The sequence below is a fragment of the Podarcis raffonei genome, chromosome 9 (genome assembly GCF_027172205.1).
Source record: "Podarcis raffonei isolate rPodRaf1 chromosome 9, rPodRaf1.pri, whole genome shotgun sequence".
Taxonomy (NCBI): Eukaryota; Metazoa; Chordata; class Lepidosauria; order Squamata; family Lacertidae; genus Podarcis; species Podarcis raffonei.
In genome coordinates, this window is record NC_070610.1 from 41,970,268 (window position 1) to 41,991,659 (window position 21,392).

Genomic DNA, 21,392 nt, shown 5'->3' on the forward strand with positions numbered 1-21,392 from the left:
TAAATAGAATCAGATTATTGCTAGAGAAAAGTCTTTATCGAGTGCATTAAGCATTTTGCTTTCTCATTTTTATGGATTGTGCTCAAGATAGCACTGAGTATTTATAGGTTGCCAGCCCCTTTGTTTGCAGCTGCATTCGTCTCTCTCATAACACACTTAGATGGCAAGTGCCAACAGGAATGAAGTTTAAAATGGATCCACTGAGAAATAAGGAGATATCTTTCCCCACCCCCAAATATCTTTATTGAAACTTAACATATATACATAATAACCAAAATTCCCAATGATTCTCTCACATAAAATATAATATCTAAATTACAACAGCTGCATAATTATACACTTAATTATAAAACCCACCACCCACGAGAAATAAGGAGATATCAGCATGTTCAGAGAAATCCCAAGGTTTGCAGAAATAAACAAAACTCTTTAAAAAAAACACCCCAAAAAACTTGATAAAGCTGCTAGTAAATATAGCACAATGATCCTTAGCCATGGATTGTTAGGTGTCAATTGGAGAAGGAGAACAGAAAGGCAGGGCAGTGGAAATTCCTCTTAGGACGGAAGCCCTGAGCATATCACTCATAATTAATTCAGTGTACATGCTTCCCTTCCTCCCAAAGGCACTCAGAGCGATAGATCTCTTAGGAGGAGCCATAGCTCAGTGGTAGAGCACCTGCCTTGGATACAGGAGGCCCCAGGTTCCATCCTTGGCATCTTCAGGTCAAGCTGGGAGAGAACCCTGCCTGAAATCTTGCAAAGCTGCTGCTGGTCACTTTAGACAGTACTGAGCAAGATGAACTAGTGGCCTGACTCAGGCCCATGCAGAGCTTGTCTGAGGCCCAGCCAGGGACGGCAGGGTTGTAGGCTTGTTAGAATAAAGTTATAAACTCAACACAAAAATGCAGCCGGTCCCTGGCAAGAGCCCCCAGCCAACTTAGCCCTCTGAGGCCTGGGGCAAGTATACCCGGCTGCCTGCCCCCCTGCCCGGGCCTGGTCTGGACACACTATAAGACAGCCTCCTATGTTCAACGTTTTGTTTTACAGTGGACGCTCGGGTTGCGAATGTGATCCATGCGGGATTCATGTTCACAACCCACAGCGACGCATCTGCGCACACGCGGGTTGCAATTTGGCACTTCTGTGCATGCGCAAAGCGCGATTTAGCGCTTCTGCACATGCGCAACCTCTGAAACCCGGAAGTAACCCGTTCCGGTACTTTCGGGTTTCGGTGGTCCGTAACCCGAAAAAACTCAGCCTGAAGCGTCTGTAACCCGAGGTATGACTGTATTTAGAGTTGTTTACAAGCCAGTTTTTGTCACTAATCCAGTTCTGGAAATGGAAATGACAAAAGTAAATCAATTAGTTTTACCCCACAGAATCATTTGATACAGCAACATAGATTTAGTTCAAATGAGAGAGCCATAGGTGACCTTCAGCAGACATTCAGGAACAAAGGGTAGGATTGTCTTCAGGGGTAACCCTCCCCCCATACAAAAACCTCTGCATGTCTTCACAGTCAAGATGGCTACAGAATTAATGTACAGTAAGGGTACAGATTTATCCTTTCAGCAACATTTCCATAATGAATGAAGTTTATGGCATTTTCTTTGGAACTGGAGCAAGATAACATGCTGAATTTTGTGTTTTCCTTAGATGTTGTCACTTTGCCCTCCAAACAAGAGCCTGCAAAAGAACAGGCGGTTCAACCAGCTGTTGTGCGCAAACCCACTGTGATCCGAATCCCAGCTAAACCAACAAAAGGTAACATCCAAGGGTGAAATCCAATTATATTTGTCTGTGAGCAGAACAGATTTTCTCTTCCCCTACAGGCCCCAATGTCTCCTAAAAAATCTGCTCTGGAGGGTTGGGGGGGACCATCCAGAGCAAATTTGAGTCGGGCACAGAAGGATTGGGGGTGGAAGAGAGAAAGGACTCTGCTGCAGAAGTGGAAGTATGCTGACATTACATTGGATGCCACCCCTAGCACTTAACATTTTTCGGCTGTATTATGCAGTGGTTTAATTTAGGAATTGCACGCCACTGGCATATGCTGAGACTTCTTGCACAGTTCCTTGCACAATGCTAGTTTTCTAACACATGGAGAGATCATTGCTCAGTCACAGAGCGCAAGCTTTGTATGCAAAAGGTCGTAGGTTCAATCTTTGGCATCTGCAGTTTAAGTTTACAGGAAAGACCTCTGCTGAGACCTTTGAGAGTCACTGATTGTCAAAGTAGACAGTTCTGGGCCAGGAGGACAAATAGTCTGGCCTGACAAAAAGCAGCTTACTAAGAGCTGTGCGTCTCCTTTATTCCTTAGTGCACTGCTGTAAAGATTTAGCAAAAGCTTTCTCATAATGACAGAACAGTGAAAGGCTTCTGGGTAGAGATACCTTAAAACATACCTATTCTGTCTTAGAGTTCATTCCATGCAGTGAGCTGTTGCTTAGCAACATGCACATCTGCCTTCATTAGAACGATACCTCCATTTCTAGGGTCTTTAGAGTGACATTTAAACAAAACTCCATTCTTTTTTCAAGTTCAGGTTGACTGAACAACACTATAAATACTGAGTATTTTATTTTTATTTGTCAGGTGTTTATCCTTGCTCTTTATCCAAAGAGTTCAAAGTCACTGCATATATTTGGTAGCATACAACCAAAGTTTGAAAGTGGAATATTTGACCATGTGCCAGTTATGTTTGTGGTTACATTTTCCTTTTTTCCATAAGGGGAAAAAAATCATCCTATATATTTGTCCCTTCAGATCTTGATGATCTACGTTTCTTGCTATAGCTTTATGCCCCTCGTAAAGGTAAAGGGACCCCTGACCATTGGGTCCAGTCGCAGACGACTCTGGGGCTGCGGTGCTCCTCTTGCTTTATTGGCCGAGGGAGCCGGCATACAGCTTCCGGGTCATGTGGCCAGCATGAATAAACTGCTTCTGGCGAACCAGAGCAGCGCACGGAAATGCCGTTTACCTTCCCGCCGGAGCAGTACCTATTTATCTACTTGCACTTTGACGTGCTTTTGAACTGCTAGGTTGGCAGGAGCAGGGACCGAGCAACGGGAGCTCACCCCGTCACGGGGATTCGAACCACCAACCTTCTGATTGGCAAGCCCTAGGTTCTGTGGTTTAACCCACAGCACCATCCTCGTTACTGTCCTCTGGCCCAGGAAAACAGTCGTGCTCTGATAGCAAGAGGAAACAGGCAGTTCATTTGTGAAAGACACAGTCTTTATAGTTCTGAAATGGGAGGTGTGGAGTACTATCTCTATGACCCACTCCAGCATCTGTTGGAAAGTCTGACATAATGTATCCTCACCAGTGCGTCCGTATCCCTAGTGAAGAGGTCCATACCTTTTTGTACATGGGTCATTGGTTTTGTTGTGGTGTTCATGTGTCATTTCTTGAAATGGTGAAACCCCCTGGCCAGGATGAAGGATCTATCTTTTCAAAGAGATGTTGTGATTCTGTTTGATCGATCAGATCCACTGATGTTTATGTTTTTTAGTGTATCTGTATGATGTTTATGGCGATGTTTATAAAAGCACTAATATTTTTTCAGCTTTAAATGAAGTTCCAGAGAGCCCTCCTCCACTTCCTACAGAAAAACCAATAGGGAACACATCTGGCGTTTCGGCTGGAAAACCCAATAACAACAAAGCAACAAAAAATGTGGTAACTCATTCTTCTTTGCTTATAATCTTTGAATTATCCTTTTGTACATAAGGTGCCATTTTGAGAATTAAGACTCTAAATTGTTTTCTGTTGAACTTTAGGAGAGAATGCTTAATCATAAGAGCAGTTCAACAATTAAACCATTTACTTAGAAAGGTGGTGGTGGGCTCCTTCTTGCTGGGGGTCTTCAAGTAGAGGGTGAATAGCCATCTCTTGGAGTTGCCATAGCTCTGAAATTCCTCCATGGATATGTATGTATGTATATCCTGTAGCTTACAGGATGACACACACAGCTCCATGATTCCATCTTGGTTTAATTTCTCTTTTACAACCGTGTTATGCTAGACCATAAAGTCCCAAGCTGTGTGTCAGAGCACATTAATGTACTGGTGTGAGATCTTCTATTGTAGGTGTCACCAGCATAGAGCCCCTCCATATGTTGTTGGACTACAGGCCCATCCAAGCCTGACCTTTGGCCATGCTGGCAGGGGCTGATGGGAGTTGGTATGAGAATGAAGGCATCAACTATTTTTACCTCAGAAAAGAAAGGATGCCTTGGCTATCAGCATGGAAACACATTGCTTTGATACAGAAGGCCATTCTCTGTGTTGGAAAAATACAGTTGTATCATTTGTAGTTTCTGTTTCCTTTCTTCAGCGAGGGCTGTCCCCATATCCTACAGTAATACACAAAGTTCTACTAATAATTTTTATCTCTAATGTGATTTCTTTGAACTAATTCCACTTACCATTTTGAAAGTGCATCATATCTCTTTAGAAAGAAAGATCTTCTGTCCACCACCCCACCCCACCCCACTGCCCCACTGAATATCACAAAGATGGAAGATATTATTCTTTTCTTCACTAGGGAAGAATTTGGCACTAGCTTTTCTTCAGTCACATTGGATTATTGTACAACATTAGACATACTTGTTGTTGTTGTTGTTTAGTTGTGCCTGACTCTCCATGACCCCATGGACCAGAACACGCCAGGCACTCCTGTCTTCTGCTGCCTCCTGCAGTTTGGTCAAACTCATGTTAGTAGCTTCGAGAACACTGTCCAACCATCTCGTCCTCTGTCGTCCCCTTCTCCTTGTGCCCTCAATCTTTCCCAACATCAGGGTCTTTTCCAGGGAGTCTTCTCTTCCCATGAGGTGGCCAAAGTATTGGAGCCTCAGCTTCAGGATCTGTCCTTCCAGTGAGCACTCCGGGCTGATTTCCTTCAGAATGGATAGGCTTGATCTTCTTGCAGTCCATGGGACTCTCAAGAGTCTCCTCCAGCACTGTCATTCAAAAGCATCAATTCTTCAGCATACTTAGAGACATTAAATGGGCTTTATACATTTTATTCTCAAATAGTTGCCCTACATCTCTCAAAATACTAATAGCACAAGTTGTTCTAATATTCACCAGGAGTCCCTCGGGGGGGGGGGACAAATAATAAAATCTCTGTAGTGAAATCTTAATTTAAGTTTTCCTTTGAAATAATAATAATGTTGAACTTTCAAATCATGCTGTCCAAATAATAATGCATATTTTATATTCCAATAGGAATCTGAGCATTCTAGTTTGAAACAGTCATCAAAGAATGAACCCATAATGCCCCCAAGGTGAGTAAAGTATCAATTTGTCCAATAACCATACAAAAAGGAGTAGAAAGAGATGGGGAAAAGCCTTGGTGTAGTAAAGATGCTGCCTAGTTCGTGTGTGTGTGTGTGTGTGTGTGTGTGTGTAGTTCATGCATTGGTCATGGTCACTGATCCATCATAAGAATGCATTCAAATCATTTTTCGCACTGCAACAGTTTCATTTCCTTTTAACTGCAATGGCAATGAACCCTCTATACTGTTGACACTACCTCTTGAGTGGAATATGAACTCCTGCTGTTCCTCTCTCTTTTGTCCCCTTACATTAGCAAAGTCAGAGCTATCCCAGGCTCCCTTGAAATGTATAAGGGAATATTAGATGGAGAATACTGCATGCCCAACTGGTTTTGCTCAGGGGGGACAGGAATAATTAAACTACCTTTTGCCACAACCTCTGGTTCAAATGCAAAACTAAGTTAACATTTTGCGAAGGTGTAACTAAATTCTGGCAGTGTTCTTCTCCCAGGGAGAAATGTCTAAACCAGAGGCTTTGTTTGGGCTTGTTCCAGTTCATGCACTAGTGCTATCCCATGGTTTAGCCTGATACACTTGCCTCTTTCTATAGCTAGGAATAGCAGCAGATTACTATTGGCCAAGTATGAATTAGACAGCAATAGGGGTGCATCTAATAGTAAGTTGCTCAGTTTGAGAGCAACCCAGAAAAGAACACTCTGGTTATATATATTATTGAAAAACCAAATCATATAAACACTGTTACACATGGGAAGCTGCTTGCATGAAGCTGCTTCGAAACAGGATCCTCATGATTTCAGCCTTGCCAGTGCAGTCCTCCTTTTTCAGGAGCTCCCCACGTGGGGAGCTCCTTCCACACAAAGCAGAACAGCATTTATATGATTCCACTTTCAAATTGGTAACATAGTGCTAGTGCAACATAGGAATTGCGCCCTAGGGAAGCTTTTATGACGTTCGACTCTGTAGCAGATAAACTGTTCGGCCAGCTATTCCAAGCAAGGATACAGTAAATTAGAAAGTGTATCACTGCTCTTCTGACATAACTATCCTGCATTAGACAGCTTGAACCGATCATGGAACTGGATCAGTCCAGTCTTGCATAGCAAGAAGACAGAGCTGTCTTTCAGCTCCGAAATCTTAAGTTGCAGGAGTGATGATAATAGGAGTAAACCCGAGAGCGTTGTTGCAGGAAGACTCGGCTAATCCCAAAGGAGATGAGTCATTGTTGCTGTTGATATAAGCATGGCTTTCTTTCTTTCTTTCTTTCTTTCTTTCTTTCTCTCTCTCTCTCTCTTTTGTCAGCTTTGTTATATTACACGTTTAACCTGTTGCTTTTGTGTTTGTTAAGATCGTAATAAATATATACTTTGCATCTCTCCTTTTTGCTTAAACAGTTTGTATTTAAAATATGTTTAACATGGTGGCAATGTTCTTTTAATATTTTTAGAGAAGTAGTTTTAAATGTTTTAAGGATTATAAGGAATTTTTTTTTATGATGTTGTGCAACTTCCCTGGTCAAATATAGAGAATTAGGCACAACAGGTATCATTATTGAAATGAACGCTGTAAAAATACATATCAAAGCCCTGCCAAGTTATTCTTACTTATTACAGTGGTACCTCGGGTTAAGAACTTAATTCGTTCCAGTGGTCCGTTCTTAACCTGAAACTGTTCTTAACCTGAGGTACCATTTTAGCTAATGGGGCCTCCTGCTGCTGCCGCGCCGCCAGAGCATGATTTCTGTTCTCATCCAGAACCAAAGTTCTTAACCTGCGGTACTATTTCTGGGTTAGCAGAGTCTGTAACCTGAAGCGTCTGTAACCCGAGGTACCACTGTACTATTTTGACAATTTCCCAGTAGCTCATATCAATCAAATTGTTTAGTGGCCAGCAGAATGACATTTGTGAGCTAAAAACCTATTTGTTCCTATGGTGTTTTAAATACTTCAGTAGATGGGAACATATTTACCAGTCTAGTGGTACCTGGGTTCTCAAACTTAATCTGTTCCGGAACTCCATTCCAAAACCAAGGCGTGCTTTCCCATAGAAAGTAATGCAAAATGGATTAATCTGTTCCAGACTTTTAAAAACAACCCCTAAAACAGCAATTTCACATGAATTTTACTATCTAACAAGACCATTGATCCACAAAATGAAAGCAATAAACAATGTACTGCAATCACACAATCAATCAGTCAGTAGCTGAACTGGTTTCCACACAGTCACAAAAACACACACACAAAAAAGAGCTACAAAAATGTAAAATAAATAGCAAAAACAGACAGACCTCAGCGTAACACTCAAAACGGAAGTGTGGCACTCAAAGCAGAAGCGTAACACTCAAAATGGAGCACGTTCGGCTTCCGAAAACAGTTCGCAAACCGGAATACCTACTTCCAGGTTTGCAGTGTTTGGGTTCCAAGTTGTTTGAGTACCAAGGCGTTTGAGAACCAAGGTACCACTGTATGGTGTAAACATTCTTTCTAACTGTTTATAATCTGATATTCTGTCTAGCTGGTTCAGCAAGCTTGCACATGAGGCAGCTCAGACATGGTCACATAACTGCCCTCGGCAGCTTCAAACAAAGCTCTTTAATTATGGTCTGCCTTCCTGCAATAGCTGGTTGTCTGTAATCAAAACTGGTCAGCAGAAATTGAATTTTCTGTTTAAGAGACTAGGCTATTGGGGATATTGCAATGATTGTCCACTGCCCCCTCAAAAAATGCTTCTTGCTTTTTTTCTAGTAGTTTCAGATAATCCAGCCCTGAAGTATTTTTCTACATATCTGAATGAACTATGCTTTCTGTTATATGGTTTATATTCCTTGTTGTCTGTGTAACTTCTAGGCCTGGTGATGGAAAAACCACACCAGCTCGACCTCCTCCACCTAAGGGTGCCCCTGGAAGGCCACCACCACCAAAGTCTACCAAGGCCTCATTGCAAAAGGGGAGATTTTCTCGCTCATCATCTGACGTGAATCTCTATAAACAACCAGGCAAATCAGGGCCAGGAGGCAAGAGAACAAAGAACGATACTGCTAAAAATCAAGACCCAGCTTTACCTCCTCGACCCAAGCCAGGCCATCCTCTCTACAGTAAATACATGGTGAGGAAAAGAACAAAATTGGGGTTTGATAGAAGCCACCCTATTGTTTCGTAACTTATGTAAATAGTAATGTTATCTGCTTTTAGGTTGTTTAATGGATCTGTGGGTTTTAAAATAAGTGTTATTGTTCCTCACCCTGAGATCTTATGATGAACGGCAGGATAGACACATTTTTAAGAAATAAGCAAACAGACAAACAATGAATTGCTGTATTTTTGCTCTATAAGACTCACTTTTTCCCTCCTAAAAAGTAAGGGGAAATGTGTATGCATCTTATGGAGCGAATGCAGGCTGTGCAGCTATCCCAGAAGCCAGAACAGCAAGAGGGATCGCTCTTGCTGTTCTGGCTTCTGGGATTCAGAATATTTGTTTCCTTGTTTTCCTCCTCCAAAAACTTGGTGCTTCTTATGGTCTGGTGCGTCTTATAGAGCAAAAAAATACGGTAATACACTGCAGTTTTCGCACAAAAAATTATGCTCCAAAAATATGGTTGATTCTGTATCTTTCAAATGCTTAATGCTTTTAAAATATATTGCATATTTTATTTAAAATGCTTAAAATGTATTTTGATTTTCTTTCTTTACAATATGTAATAAAACATTAAGTTGTGTAGCAAATTGACAGGAGCTATTTTTGGACTGAAACGTTTGAGTTATTTGTCTTAAGCTTCCTGTGCCTCATGGAATCGCCAAGGAAGATATCTCTCCACAAGATCCCAGCCATCTCTCTTGCAAGGTAAAGCTCTTTCTTGTGGCTTATTCATGCATATGCACATGCTGCTTGCTGAATCATGAACCATCTAATGGCCTTTTGTTAACTTTAAAGCGTGGGGATGTGCTTCTGCTGGTGGACCATGTTGACAACAGCATCATTGAATGTCAAAAGGGTGAAGAAACTGGCAAAGTTCATTCATCCCAGATGCAGATAATAACTCCACTGGATGAGAGTTTGAAAAGCAGACAGAGGGTATGAATTTTAATATACGTATCAAAAACTGCCCAGTTGAAACGAATTAGAAAATATAGACAATTATCGAGAGCTGTTCTGCACAGAGCCTATAGCTTCCTATACATTTCTGCAAGATCCTAGCATGCTTTGTATTTTAAAATTTCTTACTCCAGGGCAACACCATTTCACTGGAACAGCAGTTGGTAAATCCTAATCCAAAACATAATTTTATTATCTTAGTATAGGATGTTAAGCATCTCGTGCTATTAGGTTACTCTTAGAAATATACCAAGAGGCCTTTATCTGTGGCTCTTAACAAATTAAAATGGATATTGTGTTTTGAAATGGTCAGCATCTTTTGCTCATACTTCCCAAGGGGATTTACTGTTATTGTTGGTGCTCTGGAGTTAGCCTATCTGAGAATTAGTTAGAAAACTTTGCAAATAAGGAAAAGGCTTAGACAGGCACACATCTCATTTACAGTAGCAAAGCAGCGGCTTGCAGTTTTCAGAGATGCGATTTTCTTTTCGCTGATGCATGTACTGCGCTGGTTTAAGATCATTGATTTTCAATGAGATCAGGTGGTATTAAAATCCAGATTAAATGAGAAAAGAAGCAGGCCCCACATTTTATGTCTTAACAGCTAACAACATAAATCGGTGGAAGGTTATATTTAAGTCAGTGATGGATGATCCACACAGAAATTAGGGCTCCCAACAAATAACAAACACCAAGCATCACAATTTCCAAATCTACTGTGTTTTAAGGATTCGGACAATATGCGGAAGATTTCCGACCCAGGTGTTCCTCATGCGATAGTGCTGCATGATTTTCTAGCAGGTAAGTGCAGTTCAGTGATAGCAGTGTAAATGGAAACAGTTAAAATTGTGGGCTCTTCTTTCTTTTTGAATCATGTTTACAGATTTTAGTTTAGTTACAGATTTTAGTTTACTGGTTCTGCTGCATGCCAGAACATATTGACAGTGCTAGGCTGTTTCTTGCTGGGAAACGGCAACATGCTTGAAGCAGTTTCCATTCATAGTTTTCAGTTTATTGCTTATAAGCAAACACAACTAAAGTGATTGCTGCAAGGGACACAATGCAGTGTCTAAGTGAGAAAGTTTAAAGGGGATGAGGATGAAGAAGAATAAATTGAAGGGATACCCATGTAAGGCAGAAAGTGTACACAGCTCTGCCATGCCCAGAGTCACTCACTGAGTTACCTTTGTAGAAATGGCTAGATAACCATAAACACGGTTACACACCTGGTCGGCCTGTGGGCATCGCAGGTTTGATAGGCTTCTGGGGTTCCTTTGTGGGAAGTTTTCAGAGGGACATGGTGTCAGATATATGGGTAGATGGGAGAACAGGGGAAAGGGCCCAGTACGAATTACTGCAGCTTGCCTCTTGTGCACAACTACTGTTTTGACATACAACATGGGTAGATGTAATGTTCTGGCACTGCCAGAGACACACACAGAAATGGTTCATGGCTTAAATTAAACTGCACACTCTGTGGATTGCAAGAAGGTAAGCACAGAAGGACTTGCCCCAAAGTTTCCAAACTCCACCTGCACCCCCCATTACCCCCCCTTTAAATGAAAATAATTGGCTTCATTTTGTTGATATTAATATGCCTAGTAGACTATTGGGAGGAAATTTAGAATCATAGGATGGCAGCCAAGTAAATTAGACCCATTGATTTAGCAGGCAGGTTTTATGTTCATAGGGAAGATGTAACCTAGCTCCTCTCTCTGTGCTATTGTAAGGGGCTGTGCTGGCTCCAAACTCCAGTATACTCCCTACTCCCAACCCTAAGTAGTTTATGTTATAGTATTTTTCAAACTCTGGCTTGTTTTTGCATACAGTGTTTTTTTTTAATGAGGCTTTTCTTAGCGATATTCAATATACTAGGCTACAACATGAACAGGTATAATTTTTTGTTGTCCACAGAACATACTGATGATTTGGACCTCTATTCTGGAGAGACCGTTTATCTTCTGGAGAAAATAGATGACGAGTGGTACAGAGGAAAATGCAAGAATTGCACAGGGATCTTTCCTGCCAGCTTTGTCAAAGTTATTGTAAGTAGGCCACTTCCAGTGAAATATGGTGCATTCCATCTATGTACACATCCCAGTTCTAATTTAATTTCTCCCCTGTGCATTTTATTGAGCATGCCATATAGATAAATCTTGCTTGAGTGCACAAAACCAGATATCAAGTTGCTTGTGAGGTGCAGCAAATCTATTTAATCTCGCAGCTCTGCCTGGCAGTTTATGGGCATCATTTTCATGATAATTTCAAGTTAAGTGAGAACACATCCTTTACTTAATTCAAGTGTGTTCATAAATCACCCAAGAGCATATTGTGCAGTTTCTCACAACAGCAGCCATGTTACTTTGGGGCTTCTTCTTGGTACATCAGATCAGATTGTCTTCCACTCCTACACTTAAATAACATGGCCACCCATTACGGGCTTCAGTGTGTCTGTATATCTCCTAAAAAAGGAATGGGAATGTCAAAATCTTACAAAGCCAGTTCTCTGCAGCTGATGCTGTGGTTGTATCAAGCAGGGTTCCAAAATATGCAGCACTGGGAGAAACAAGATGTAATTTAAGGGACTCTGCGTGCGTTTGTTATTTGTGCAACTATAAAGCAGGAGTGGCTAACCTGTGCCCGTCCAGATGTTTCTGGACTCCAGCTTCCATCAGCTCCAGGAAGTGTGGTCAGTGGTCAGGGATAATGGGAGCTTGGAATATAAAAACATCTGGAGGGGTTCCAGGTTAGCCACTCCGGCTACAGGCAAAGGAATCCAGAATGACTGGTGGCCAGGGGAACAGAAGATTGCAGCTTGCAAGAGTCTTACGGCTGCTCTATGATTTATCAAGCATTCAGGGACAGTAAACTATTAGCTTCTGCTCCACGATTCACCTTGTGCCTTACCGCCACACCTTGTGAATCCATTGAAGGATTTAAGAACTTTAGAAAAAAGAGAGGAACAGAAGAGTGCTTCCTGCTTCCTGTAGGACAGCGGTTCTCAACCTGTGGGTCCCCAGATGTTGTTGGACTACAACTCCCATCATTCCTGAGCTCTGGCCTTGCTATCTAGGGGTATTGGGAGTTGTAGTTCAACATCTGGGGACCCACAGGTTGAGAAAGGCTGCTGTAGGGGAAGTATAACGAGCTGTGCCCTTGTCTACAACAATCTGTTTTGCAGGGTCCGTCTGTGTGTCTGTCTGTGTGTCTTATCTATCAATCATTTGCTCTTGTGATGGTCTGAAAACAACTATAAATTGTAAAACTGAGCCTAGAGTGACTGCTTTATCTAATGTTCATAAATGTGTTTACTGAAGGGGGGGATGCTTTGGGGGTTGGTGGGATGTTTTTAGAATCATAGTATTGTAGAGTTGGAAGGGACCCTGAGGATCAGCTCATCCAGCCCCCTGTAATGTAGGAATACGCTGCTGTCCCATATGGGGATTGAACCTGCAACCTTGGCATTATCAGCCCCACAACGTCTAACCAACAGAGAATAATAGATTTTAAATTGGAAGATTGAACATCAGTCTCAGGATAGAGGGGGGAAAGTCGCAGCATGTCTTTTGCAGAGATTCTGTATTTCCAGCCTTAGAAACATTTGGTTTTAGTAAGAAGCAAGGGCCATAACCAAAATGCTCCAAGGAGCTACGTGAGTCAGAAAAAAACCTGGCTCAACCCATCTGAGAACACTGGGATTCATTAGCCATATGCGCTTGTTAGAATTTGGAGTGTATTTCAGTAATTTTTCTGTTTACACATTCTCCACAATATTTTCACGTTTAACATATTTAACTCAATTTGAAATAGGAGTTGGACACCTGTTCCATGCAATTACTTTTTTTGGTAACTTGGGGTGCCTGCTATACATGTACAGCAGATAAATAAAATATTCATCTGGAGGAGGGGAGGTACCTATTTATCTACTTGTATTTTGACGTGCTTTCGAACTGCTAGGTTGGCAGGAGCAGGGACCAAGCAACGGGAGCTCACCCCGTCACGGGGATTTGAACCGCCGACCTTCTGATCGGCAAGTCCTAGGCTCTGTGGTTTAACCCACAGCACCACCTGCATCCCTTAAATAATGGCAGTGCCATAAATAATGGCATTGACCTCATGGAGCTGCTAATAAACCCATCTCCGTACAATATGTAGGCTTCCAACACAGGTTTTGAGGTAAATGGGTGAACACACCTGAGATTTTGACATGGACTGTTATGATGCCAGTGGAAGTGCAAAATTCCTTTGTGTGTATGTCTAAATATTATTTTCCATTTCCAACTGTTTAGATTGAAACTATTTAGGTGAAGATTCATTGATAATTCCAAAATATTTCTATTAGGCAGGTGAATTCAAAACCAGAAATGAACACAGATTTTACATAGATTTCCTGATGTGTGGCAGAAGAGATTGCAATTCTGCCATCTAATAAGAAATATTGGTTCTGGAAGCAGTTATTGCTTTGCAGTAAAAGTTTACAACACTCACCCTAGGGTTTCTATGACTGTTTATAGCATATCTCCTTGAGTATAAAACCAAATGCATAGTGGGAGAGCCTCTGGATAATAGATTGTTTCATCCATCTTCTTAAAATTCTGCTTTTGTATGAATAAAGTAGTAGGCTTTGCGACATATGTTTATTTGTTTTGGCTTGCAGATGGTGAGATCCAGGAAATCAAAGTCCTGGAATGGATATGTCTGAATAATTATTCTGACTTTTGTGACACGAACAAGCAGATAATAGACTGTAATATCAATTAGGAGAAGGAGCCAAAGGCAACAGCATGTAATTACTGTACTCTCAGTCCTGATTTCTGCCAGTCGTGTGTGCAGCCAAGAGAGGACTGTTGATACTGAAGTATGGTACTGGGAACAAAAAAAAAAGTATAGAACATGGTGTGTCTTCCAGAATATTGAATCAGAGACTGATCCTGCAAGAAATCCCTTTGGTTTTGATCCGTGACCGAAACATTCTAATAACTGAGCATTGCCACATGAAGGCTGCAGGTGGAACTGCAGTTTTATCAAGCAAGTCTGTATTTTTAAGAATTCTGTTTTTAAAGCAGAGCAAACCTCTGAAGCTAGACACTTACATTTTCCTATGTCTTCTTCCTAGGTTGATATTCCAGGAGAAAGCAACAGGAAAAAAGGGCACTTTTCATCCTCCAGTATCGTGTAAGTTTTCACAGCAGTATGCAGTAGCTGTCTAGAGAACCACAAGCAGAGTTCTGCTTTGTCAACAAAGCAGCTGCAGCTCCACACACACATATACGCACACACCCCTCTATTCTTCTGGGTCATGGAATTATGTGGAATAATGTCTAACATCTTACAGGGGACCACAGCTCGAGATAGCAATAAGAATCAGACACCCACATGAATAAAAATGCATTCCACTCACACTAGGGTTTCTATGAAACCTGCAACCTGATTCTAAGACTTCATGCACCAGCACACAAGTTTCTTAAAATGCCACGATATTACAAAAAAATGTAGCAGGACTCTAGGCTCTCTCATGTCGTGTCAGAAGGTATGATTAGTGAGACAAATGATACAGTGGGAAATGTTCCACCTGACTTTGTGCTGCTTGATTCCTGCAAAGTACTTTTTTTTAAAAAATCAGTATTGTTAATTCAAAATCAATTACAACGTAAGGTAAGGAACAAGGCGCTTTTTGTGTGCAGAATATAAACATTAGTTTGATTTGCAATGATTAAAGGAACTGGCAGATGGCATCATCCCTCAAACGTGTTTTTCCAAGGATTGATGTTAATTTGTTCTAGATGTAGAGCCTGTACTTGCGGAAGATAGGCAATAAAATGTCTGAAGGTAAAAAACAGTAACCTATTTTGATCAAGATTCTCATTAAAGACTGAGTTATGTGAGGAAGGTAACAATTGCAAATTTCTTATGTATCTGTGAGGTCCCTGCTAAATCAAAACATTTGCATATATCCAGTGACACAGTGGATCTGTCATTTGAAATATTGTTACATAGCATTTTAAAATTGCAATTAAGGTACTGGATTGATTACACTCAGTTGTAAAGTGTCTGCCTACTATAGGATTACTTTTTACAATTCTTTTTCATTTTTAACTCTCGAGTTATAATTTATTATTCTTTGGTAGTTTGTAGAAAATTTATTTATTGTGTACAGTAATCATTCAGTAGGTTAATGGGAACATCTGTCTTTTTATTTATTATTAGAATTTTCACTACAGTAAGAAAAATATTTAAGAAGGCTGGACATTTTACTTTATATTTCAGACGATAAAAAGTGATTTTAATTATTTCCATTTGTTATCAATCTGGAGATAAACCACCAGCTGCCAATGTCATTAAAATAATATTTCAGTGTCATCTGCCCTCATCTCCAACATGGCTTTAACAATACCTTACTTTGAATTTACTGTGTTGCTAGTCTCACACCCCCGCTTGCTCTGCAGATATCCTTTTTTGTTCAGCCAGTGATGAAAACAGAGACTGCAAACTGCACACAAACTAGAGATATCACTGAAACTTTTTTAATTTTCTGGCTTGGAAATAGATACCTCAGGGCTATAGCGGTCACTTAAAATATCAAACATCATGGCCCAATAATTATTTCCCACCTCAAATTTTATGAGCCAGAGAATTCATGCCCTTCCCAGCCAGTGGCGTAGCGTGGGGGGTGCAGGGGGCGCCGGCCGCACCGGGCGCAACATCTGGGGGGGCGCTCGCACTCGAGTGCTAAAATCCACGGGTTAGGGGGCGCAAATTACTTGCCTTGCCCCGGGTGCTGACAACCCACGCTACGCCACTGTTCCCAACCAATCCATGAGTCCTTCCTGCCCACTTATCTGGCTGCTGGCTTGAATGAAGGCAGGAGTGCTTCCTTGGAACCACTCCTGGCTCAGGTGCATTAATAGTAATTCATTTTTCCAGCCTGGTTATGACCCGAAGTGATGGGTTGTCCTTCTGCTCATAGTACTTGCTTTGCCTGCTGTGAATTACAGAAGCAATGTTGATTTCCACCATATCTCCACTTCCTGTTCTGAGCCAAATAACTGGATGTAATACGAATTGTTTTCTTTGTTTGGGGCCACTTTGGAAATCTCACCTTTCCACCCACATTGAGATCATGTAGGCTGGTTTGCAATCACATGCAGAAATGTTAAGTGTTAAGTTGAGCTCTGTACTGAGGTAGTTGCATCAATTCCTGCAGGCAATGTCTGTGCACTACCCAGTTTACATAAATGGATTTCTATGCAGCCACCCACCTGCACCCGTGATCCCAGTGAGAATTTGCATTAGTCATACCTCGGGTTGAAGTAGCTTCAGGATAAGTATTTTCAGCTTGCGTGCTGCGGAGCGCATTACTTCCAGGTTTTGCCGCTCGTGCATGCGCAGACGGTCAAAATGACGTCACACACATGCATGGAAGCAGCGAATTGCAACCCGCAGACTTGTGGATGCATTCTCTTCTGGATGCGAATGGGGCTCCGGAACGGATCCCATTCGCATCCAGAGGTACCACTGTATATAAACCAGCTGTTCAGGTCTGAGCATTACGGCCATCTTTACAACCTGAGTTCACTGAAGACTAGTTACTGCATTGCTTGACAGCTGTATCTACATAGTACCTGTTCGTGTCAGATATGTGTAGAGATTCCCTGGAATGGGCTTAACATCAATGGGAGGCAGGCTGTTTTTTCAAGTCAGCAGTCAGTCCATACATGTGATGAAGGGGGCTCATTTAGAATAAAGCTGTTGCTCCATTCTTAATGTGGTTGATGGTTTGGAGCAAGAGTTGGGGAGGGGAGAGCTATTACTGCTGTTCCTTTGAGCTTTGTTTTGTTATCTTTGTTATTTTAGAGTCCCTAGATGTATAGCTCGATTTGAATACATTGGAGATCAGAAAGATGAATTAAGCTTTTCGGAAGGTGAAATTATTACTTTGAAGGAATATGTCAATGAAGAATGGGCTAGAGGAGAGCTGAGAGGCACATCTGGAATTTTCCCCTTGAACTTCGTAGAAATTATTGAAGATCTCCCTGCACCAGGTAATACAGAAAGCAATTGTGAGTAACATTACAGTCCAAACCCAAGGTTCACTGAGATGAGAGATGCTGGATTTGGCTTTCTTAGTTGAGCCAAGGCATAACTCCCCCATCCTGACTCAGCCAGGGGAACATATACAGATTCAAATCTTGGAAGCAGGTACTGCCTTAACTCTTAATCTCTTTATAGGGCTTAGAAAAGTTTAGGTGATTTATAAGCGATAAATAATAATTCCCTTTATCATCCTCTTATGTAGATGGTGGAACATCACTGAATAAGAATTCTGTGTCTGTGTCACAGGTAATCCATTTAACATTGTCTCACGCTAGCAGTAGATACTATAGTTTCTGCTATTCACATATGTTTGGTAAATATGCCATTAGGTATACCTTTAATTAACATGGATGGAATCCGGTTTTCACACCCTGAACAGAAGCAGAGGGTAGGATCGCTGAAAGTGGAAGGGAAATAAAATGCCCTAGTACAGATGTGGAATGGAGGTGGTGAAATGGGGCTTGAAGCAATGTGAAAAGTGATGAGGGACATAGGGAAACCCCCCCACCCCCCATAACTCCTGACTGATTCAGTCCAATTGCTTAGAAAGTTTTAAATTATACAAATTTCAAGGAAATAACAGATTTGCAATTAGCAAGAAAAATCCAAACATTTTTTTCTGGTTTATTTTAAAATACCTTTGTTCCGCCAACCATTCTTTGAGTTGCTTAATTTGCTCTTGGTTTTCACTGGTAATTAGATTTTTGTTTCTGATACTGATAAAGATGCCCTAGGTGTGCTTGCAGAGATGAGTAAAAAGCAGTCTCTCATTGGTGACAGCTGAGAATTTATGGCTGCACAGAAGCACGGGACAATTAATATAAAATGAAAAGAACTGAGAGCTTGGCTTCTAAATAAAAAATACCATTAATAATAACTTTTATCAAATGAACAAAATGTTATTTTAGGGGCTGGGGAACCCTTATTACCATATTTTGCAAAATAGAAAGCATTATTATTCCTAGGCACTTCTTCATAGATTCATCCTAAACATGCTCATTTATAAGTAAAGCACACCAAATTGAACAGCTCTTTCTTTTGGCATATATGTTTAGGATTAAAAACCTGCAGTGATATATTCTCAAATATGGCCAACATCTTCAGATGCTATCATAACAGGAAAATGGAGTCAAGAGAAGGAAGAGCAGGAAGCCCATTCATTTCAGAGTTTCCTCTTGCTGTTGCGTGCCCAGGGGTCTGGGTTGGAAAGCAGTTATATTTTTGTACTCATTGGGCTTCCGCTTTCTCCATGAAAGTCAATGAAATAAGATGTGTGTACTTAGAACGCCACATTACCTTCTGCCTTTAAGTGTAAGGAGTGCACAGGGAAATAAGCTACTTAAACTGAGCCGAAAGATATGCTATCTTTTCTTTGTGCTTCACAGGCCAGGATTGATATAAAGCTTTTTTCACCAGTAATCTGCTTTAAGCCTATTAAATATTATGTACATAAGTAATGGGGGCTGGGTTGCTTTCCATACAGTAATAGAAAAGTTCTCTCTTCCATTTTTGCAGCTGGAAGGATGTGCCGGACAGTGGTGTGATGCACTCCATGATTTTACAGCAGAAACGCAGGAAGACTTGTCTTTTAAAAGGGGAGATCGCATCTTGATATTGGAACACTTGGACTCAGAGTGGTACAGAGGGAGACTGAATGGAAAGGAAGGAATTTTCCCTGCAGTGTTTGTTCATGTTTGCTCAGGTAGTGCTGAATGGAATGGAAAATGGGAGTTTCTTGATCTAGTTCTGTATAAACTTTTAAGGTTTTCAGAAATGTATGAAGTGGATTCAAACATGAAGGGCTTATAGTTCTTTTAGGCCTTTGATGTCTTAGTGGGTACGTGGAAAGGGGCTTCAGGACATCGGTAATTTGCATGATCCATTACGATAGATGGACACATGGCAGGTTGCACAAATACATTTCCTGAAATGCCCATTCTACATGATGCAGTTTGCTGCCAATCAGCTTTCTTCATCAAGATGCTGCCCTTGAAAATTTTGATGCGGAAGCTCCAGTGCTTCCAGGGCAGATGAAATCTCTTTGAATTAATTTATAAATAAATACTGCCAATTGCCACACTTTGTGCTGTTCTAGATCTCTATGCAGATGCCACACTTTAGGTAGTTCCTTCAAAATGGAAGGCAGTTTCCCAACACTCAAATGCGCTTCGTTGCAGTGAGTTTGCAGATATGCTTATTATGGTAGCGATTAGACGAGCAGACAGCCTCAGTTGGTCCTTGAAGCGTGACACATTCTGCCATGGATCTAACAATTAGTCCATCCCTGGGAGAGGCTTGGTTACATTTCTAAATAAATCATCACTCTCACACGCAGGGTTTAGTATCGCAAAAAAGAAAGGAAAAACAATGAACTCTTAAGGGAAAACATTTGTTTAGACAGAGAAAGCAACTCACTAAATTGACAGAGATGGATGAAGAGTGTACCTTGGTGATGTACAATTGTCATAAATTCCATGGTATTTTTGGTACCCAGATCCTAAAGCTGCAGCATCATGTGGGATACAAGCAGCGCAGTCCCAACCTGTTGTGCTTATAAAAATCCCACTAACCTGCTGTTTGAGTGTCTTGGGACAGTGCCAGTTACTGGTGCAATAGCACTGACATAGGCCACAGGTTTGGCATTATCTCAATAATGTTTTGGGTACTATCATGCTCACGTCTCTTCAGCTAGGGGGCAACAGGGAAAGAGTGGTTCCTAACCTCACACAATACCTCAACTTGACTTCAACTAACTCCGTGCTTTTAGAAACCCTGAACAGTTTCCAAAACTCCCACTCATACTTGTGTTTCTGCTTGGAAAAAAGATGGGGAACAAACTTTTTTCTTAGGTATACAATATGCATCCTGCTCTCCTCTCCCTTTCCACTGAATCAAATTTTAGACAAAAGTAAGAAATATGGTAGCTAATGGGAAACAGTATAGTACAATTGCCATTTTTGCGATGAAAGAATAATACTATCATTCTGTTTTACAGGAGGAACACAGTCATCACAGCCTCCAGGTACTAAGAAACAAAAAGCCAAGGCTTTATATGACTTCCATGCTGAGAACGTAGATGAACTCTCCTTCAAGGTATCTTTTTAAACCCATCCATTTTGTTTATTTGCCACACTGCAGTGCTAAAGGTGGCACTGTGTAACTCTTAAAAATATTGATCTGCATCTTTTTCAGTTGATAAGTTGAATAAGTATATTTAGAACAATTCTTCACTTGATAGAGCTACTTTTGAAGTATTGTTACATCGGAGCCAAGGAGCTGACTTAAGACTGAGTCAGACTATTGGTCTAGCTAGCTTAGTATTGACAACCATAGCTGAAAGCTGCTCTCTTAAGGTTTCAGTCTTTCCCGTCCCCATCTTGACCCCAGGGATTGAACCAAGGTTATTTTCAACCACTAAGCTACAGCCCCTAAAATATGAGGTCATATACTTGCTGTTTATTGCTTAAATGTTTGGGCCTCCCTAAACTGATCCAGTGGCCAGTGGGGTAAGGGACATAAACTTAAGTGTGCATGGAGACAGGAAGCCTCAGATTTAGTCCCTAGCATATCTTAATAGGGTTGGGTCGTTTGAAACCCTAGAGCACCTCAGCTAATCAATGTACACAATGCTAAGCTAGATACTGTATACTGATGATCAAGGCAGTTCCTATAGTATGCTGAATACAACTGAAAATGAGAGTGAGGTGACAACCAAGATAAGAGTGAGGTGCTGTTGAAATTGGTGCCACAATCAGCTACCTCTCAGCTGACAAAGAACATATTGGCAAACAAAATACAACCTGCAATTTGGCTAGTCAAGGAAAGTCTTTATTTTGTGCAGTAAGATTCATTTCATCCAACCTAAAGGAATGGCAAGCGAATATAGAACTTCAGCAGAATGCCACTA

At 41.1% G+C, this 21,392-nt stretch overlaps 1 protein-coding gene across 5 annotated transcripts in view; it reads left to right on the plus strand.

Annotated features, from left to right (window-relative positions):
- The window catches only part of SH3D19 (SH3 domain containing 19), a 66,013-nt gene that overhangs the window by 41,839 nt on the left and 2,782 nt on the right, over window positions 1–21,392 (plus strand). For 3 of the 5 annotated variants that reach the window (XM_053403127.1, XM_053403131.1, XM_053403130.1), the window contains 13 exons: window positions 1,657–1,764; window positions 3,569–3,681; window positions 5,232–5,290; window positions 8,146–8,404; window positions 9,071–9,139; window positions 9,230–9,370; window positions 10,120–10,192; window positions 11,306–11,436; window positions 14,508–14,566; window positions 17,246–17,433; window positions 17,688–17,731; window positions 19,001–19,187; window positions 20,481–20,578. In XM_053403127.1, the coding sequence (XP_053259102.1) occupies window positions 1,657–1,764; window positions 3,569–3,681; window positions 5,232–5,290; window positions 8,146–8,404; window positions 9,071–9,139; window positions 9,230–9,370; window positions 10,120–10,192; window positions 11,306–11,436; window positions 14,508–14,566; window positions 17,246–17,433; window positions 17,688–17,731; window positions 19,001–19,187; window positions 20,481–20,578 (1,529 nt within the window). The remainder of the gene's footprint in view (window positions 1–1,656; window positions 1,765–3,568; window positions 3,682–5,231; window positions 5,291–8,145; window positions 8,405–9,070; window positions 9,140–9,229; window positions 9,371–10,119; window positions 10,193–11,305; window positions 11,437–14,507; window positions 14,567–17,245; window positions 17,434–17,687; window positions 17,732–19,000; window positions 19,188–20,480; window positions 20,579–21,392) is intronic. The other 2 variants (XM_053403128.1, XM_053403129.1) reach the window with 2 other exon arrangements.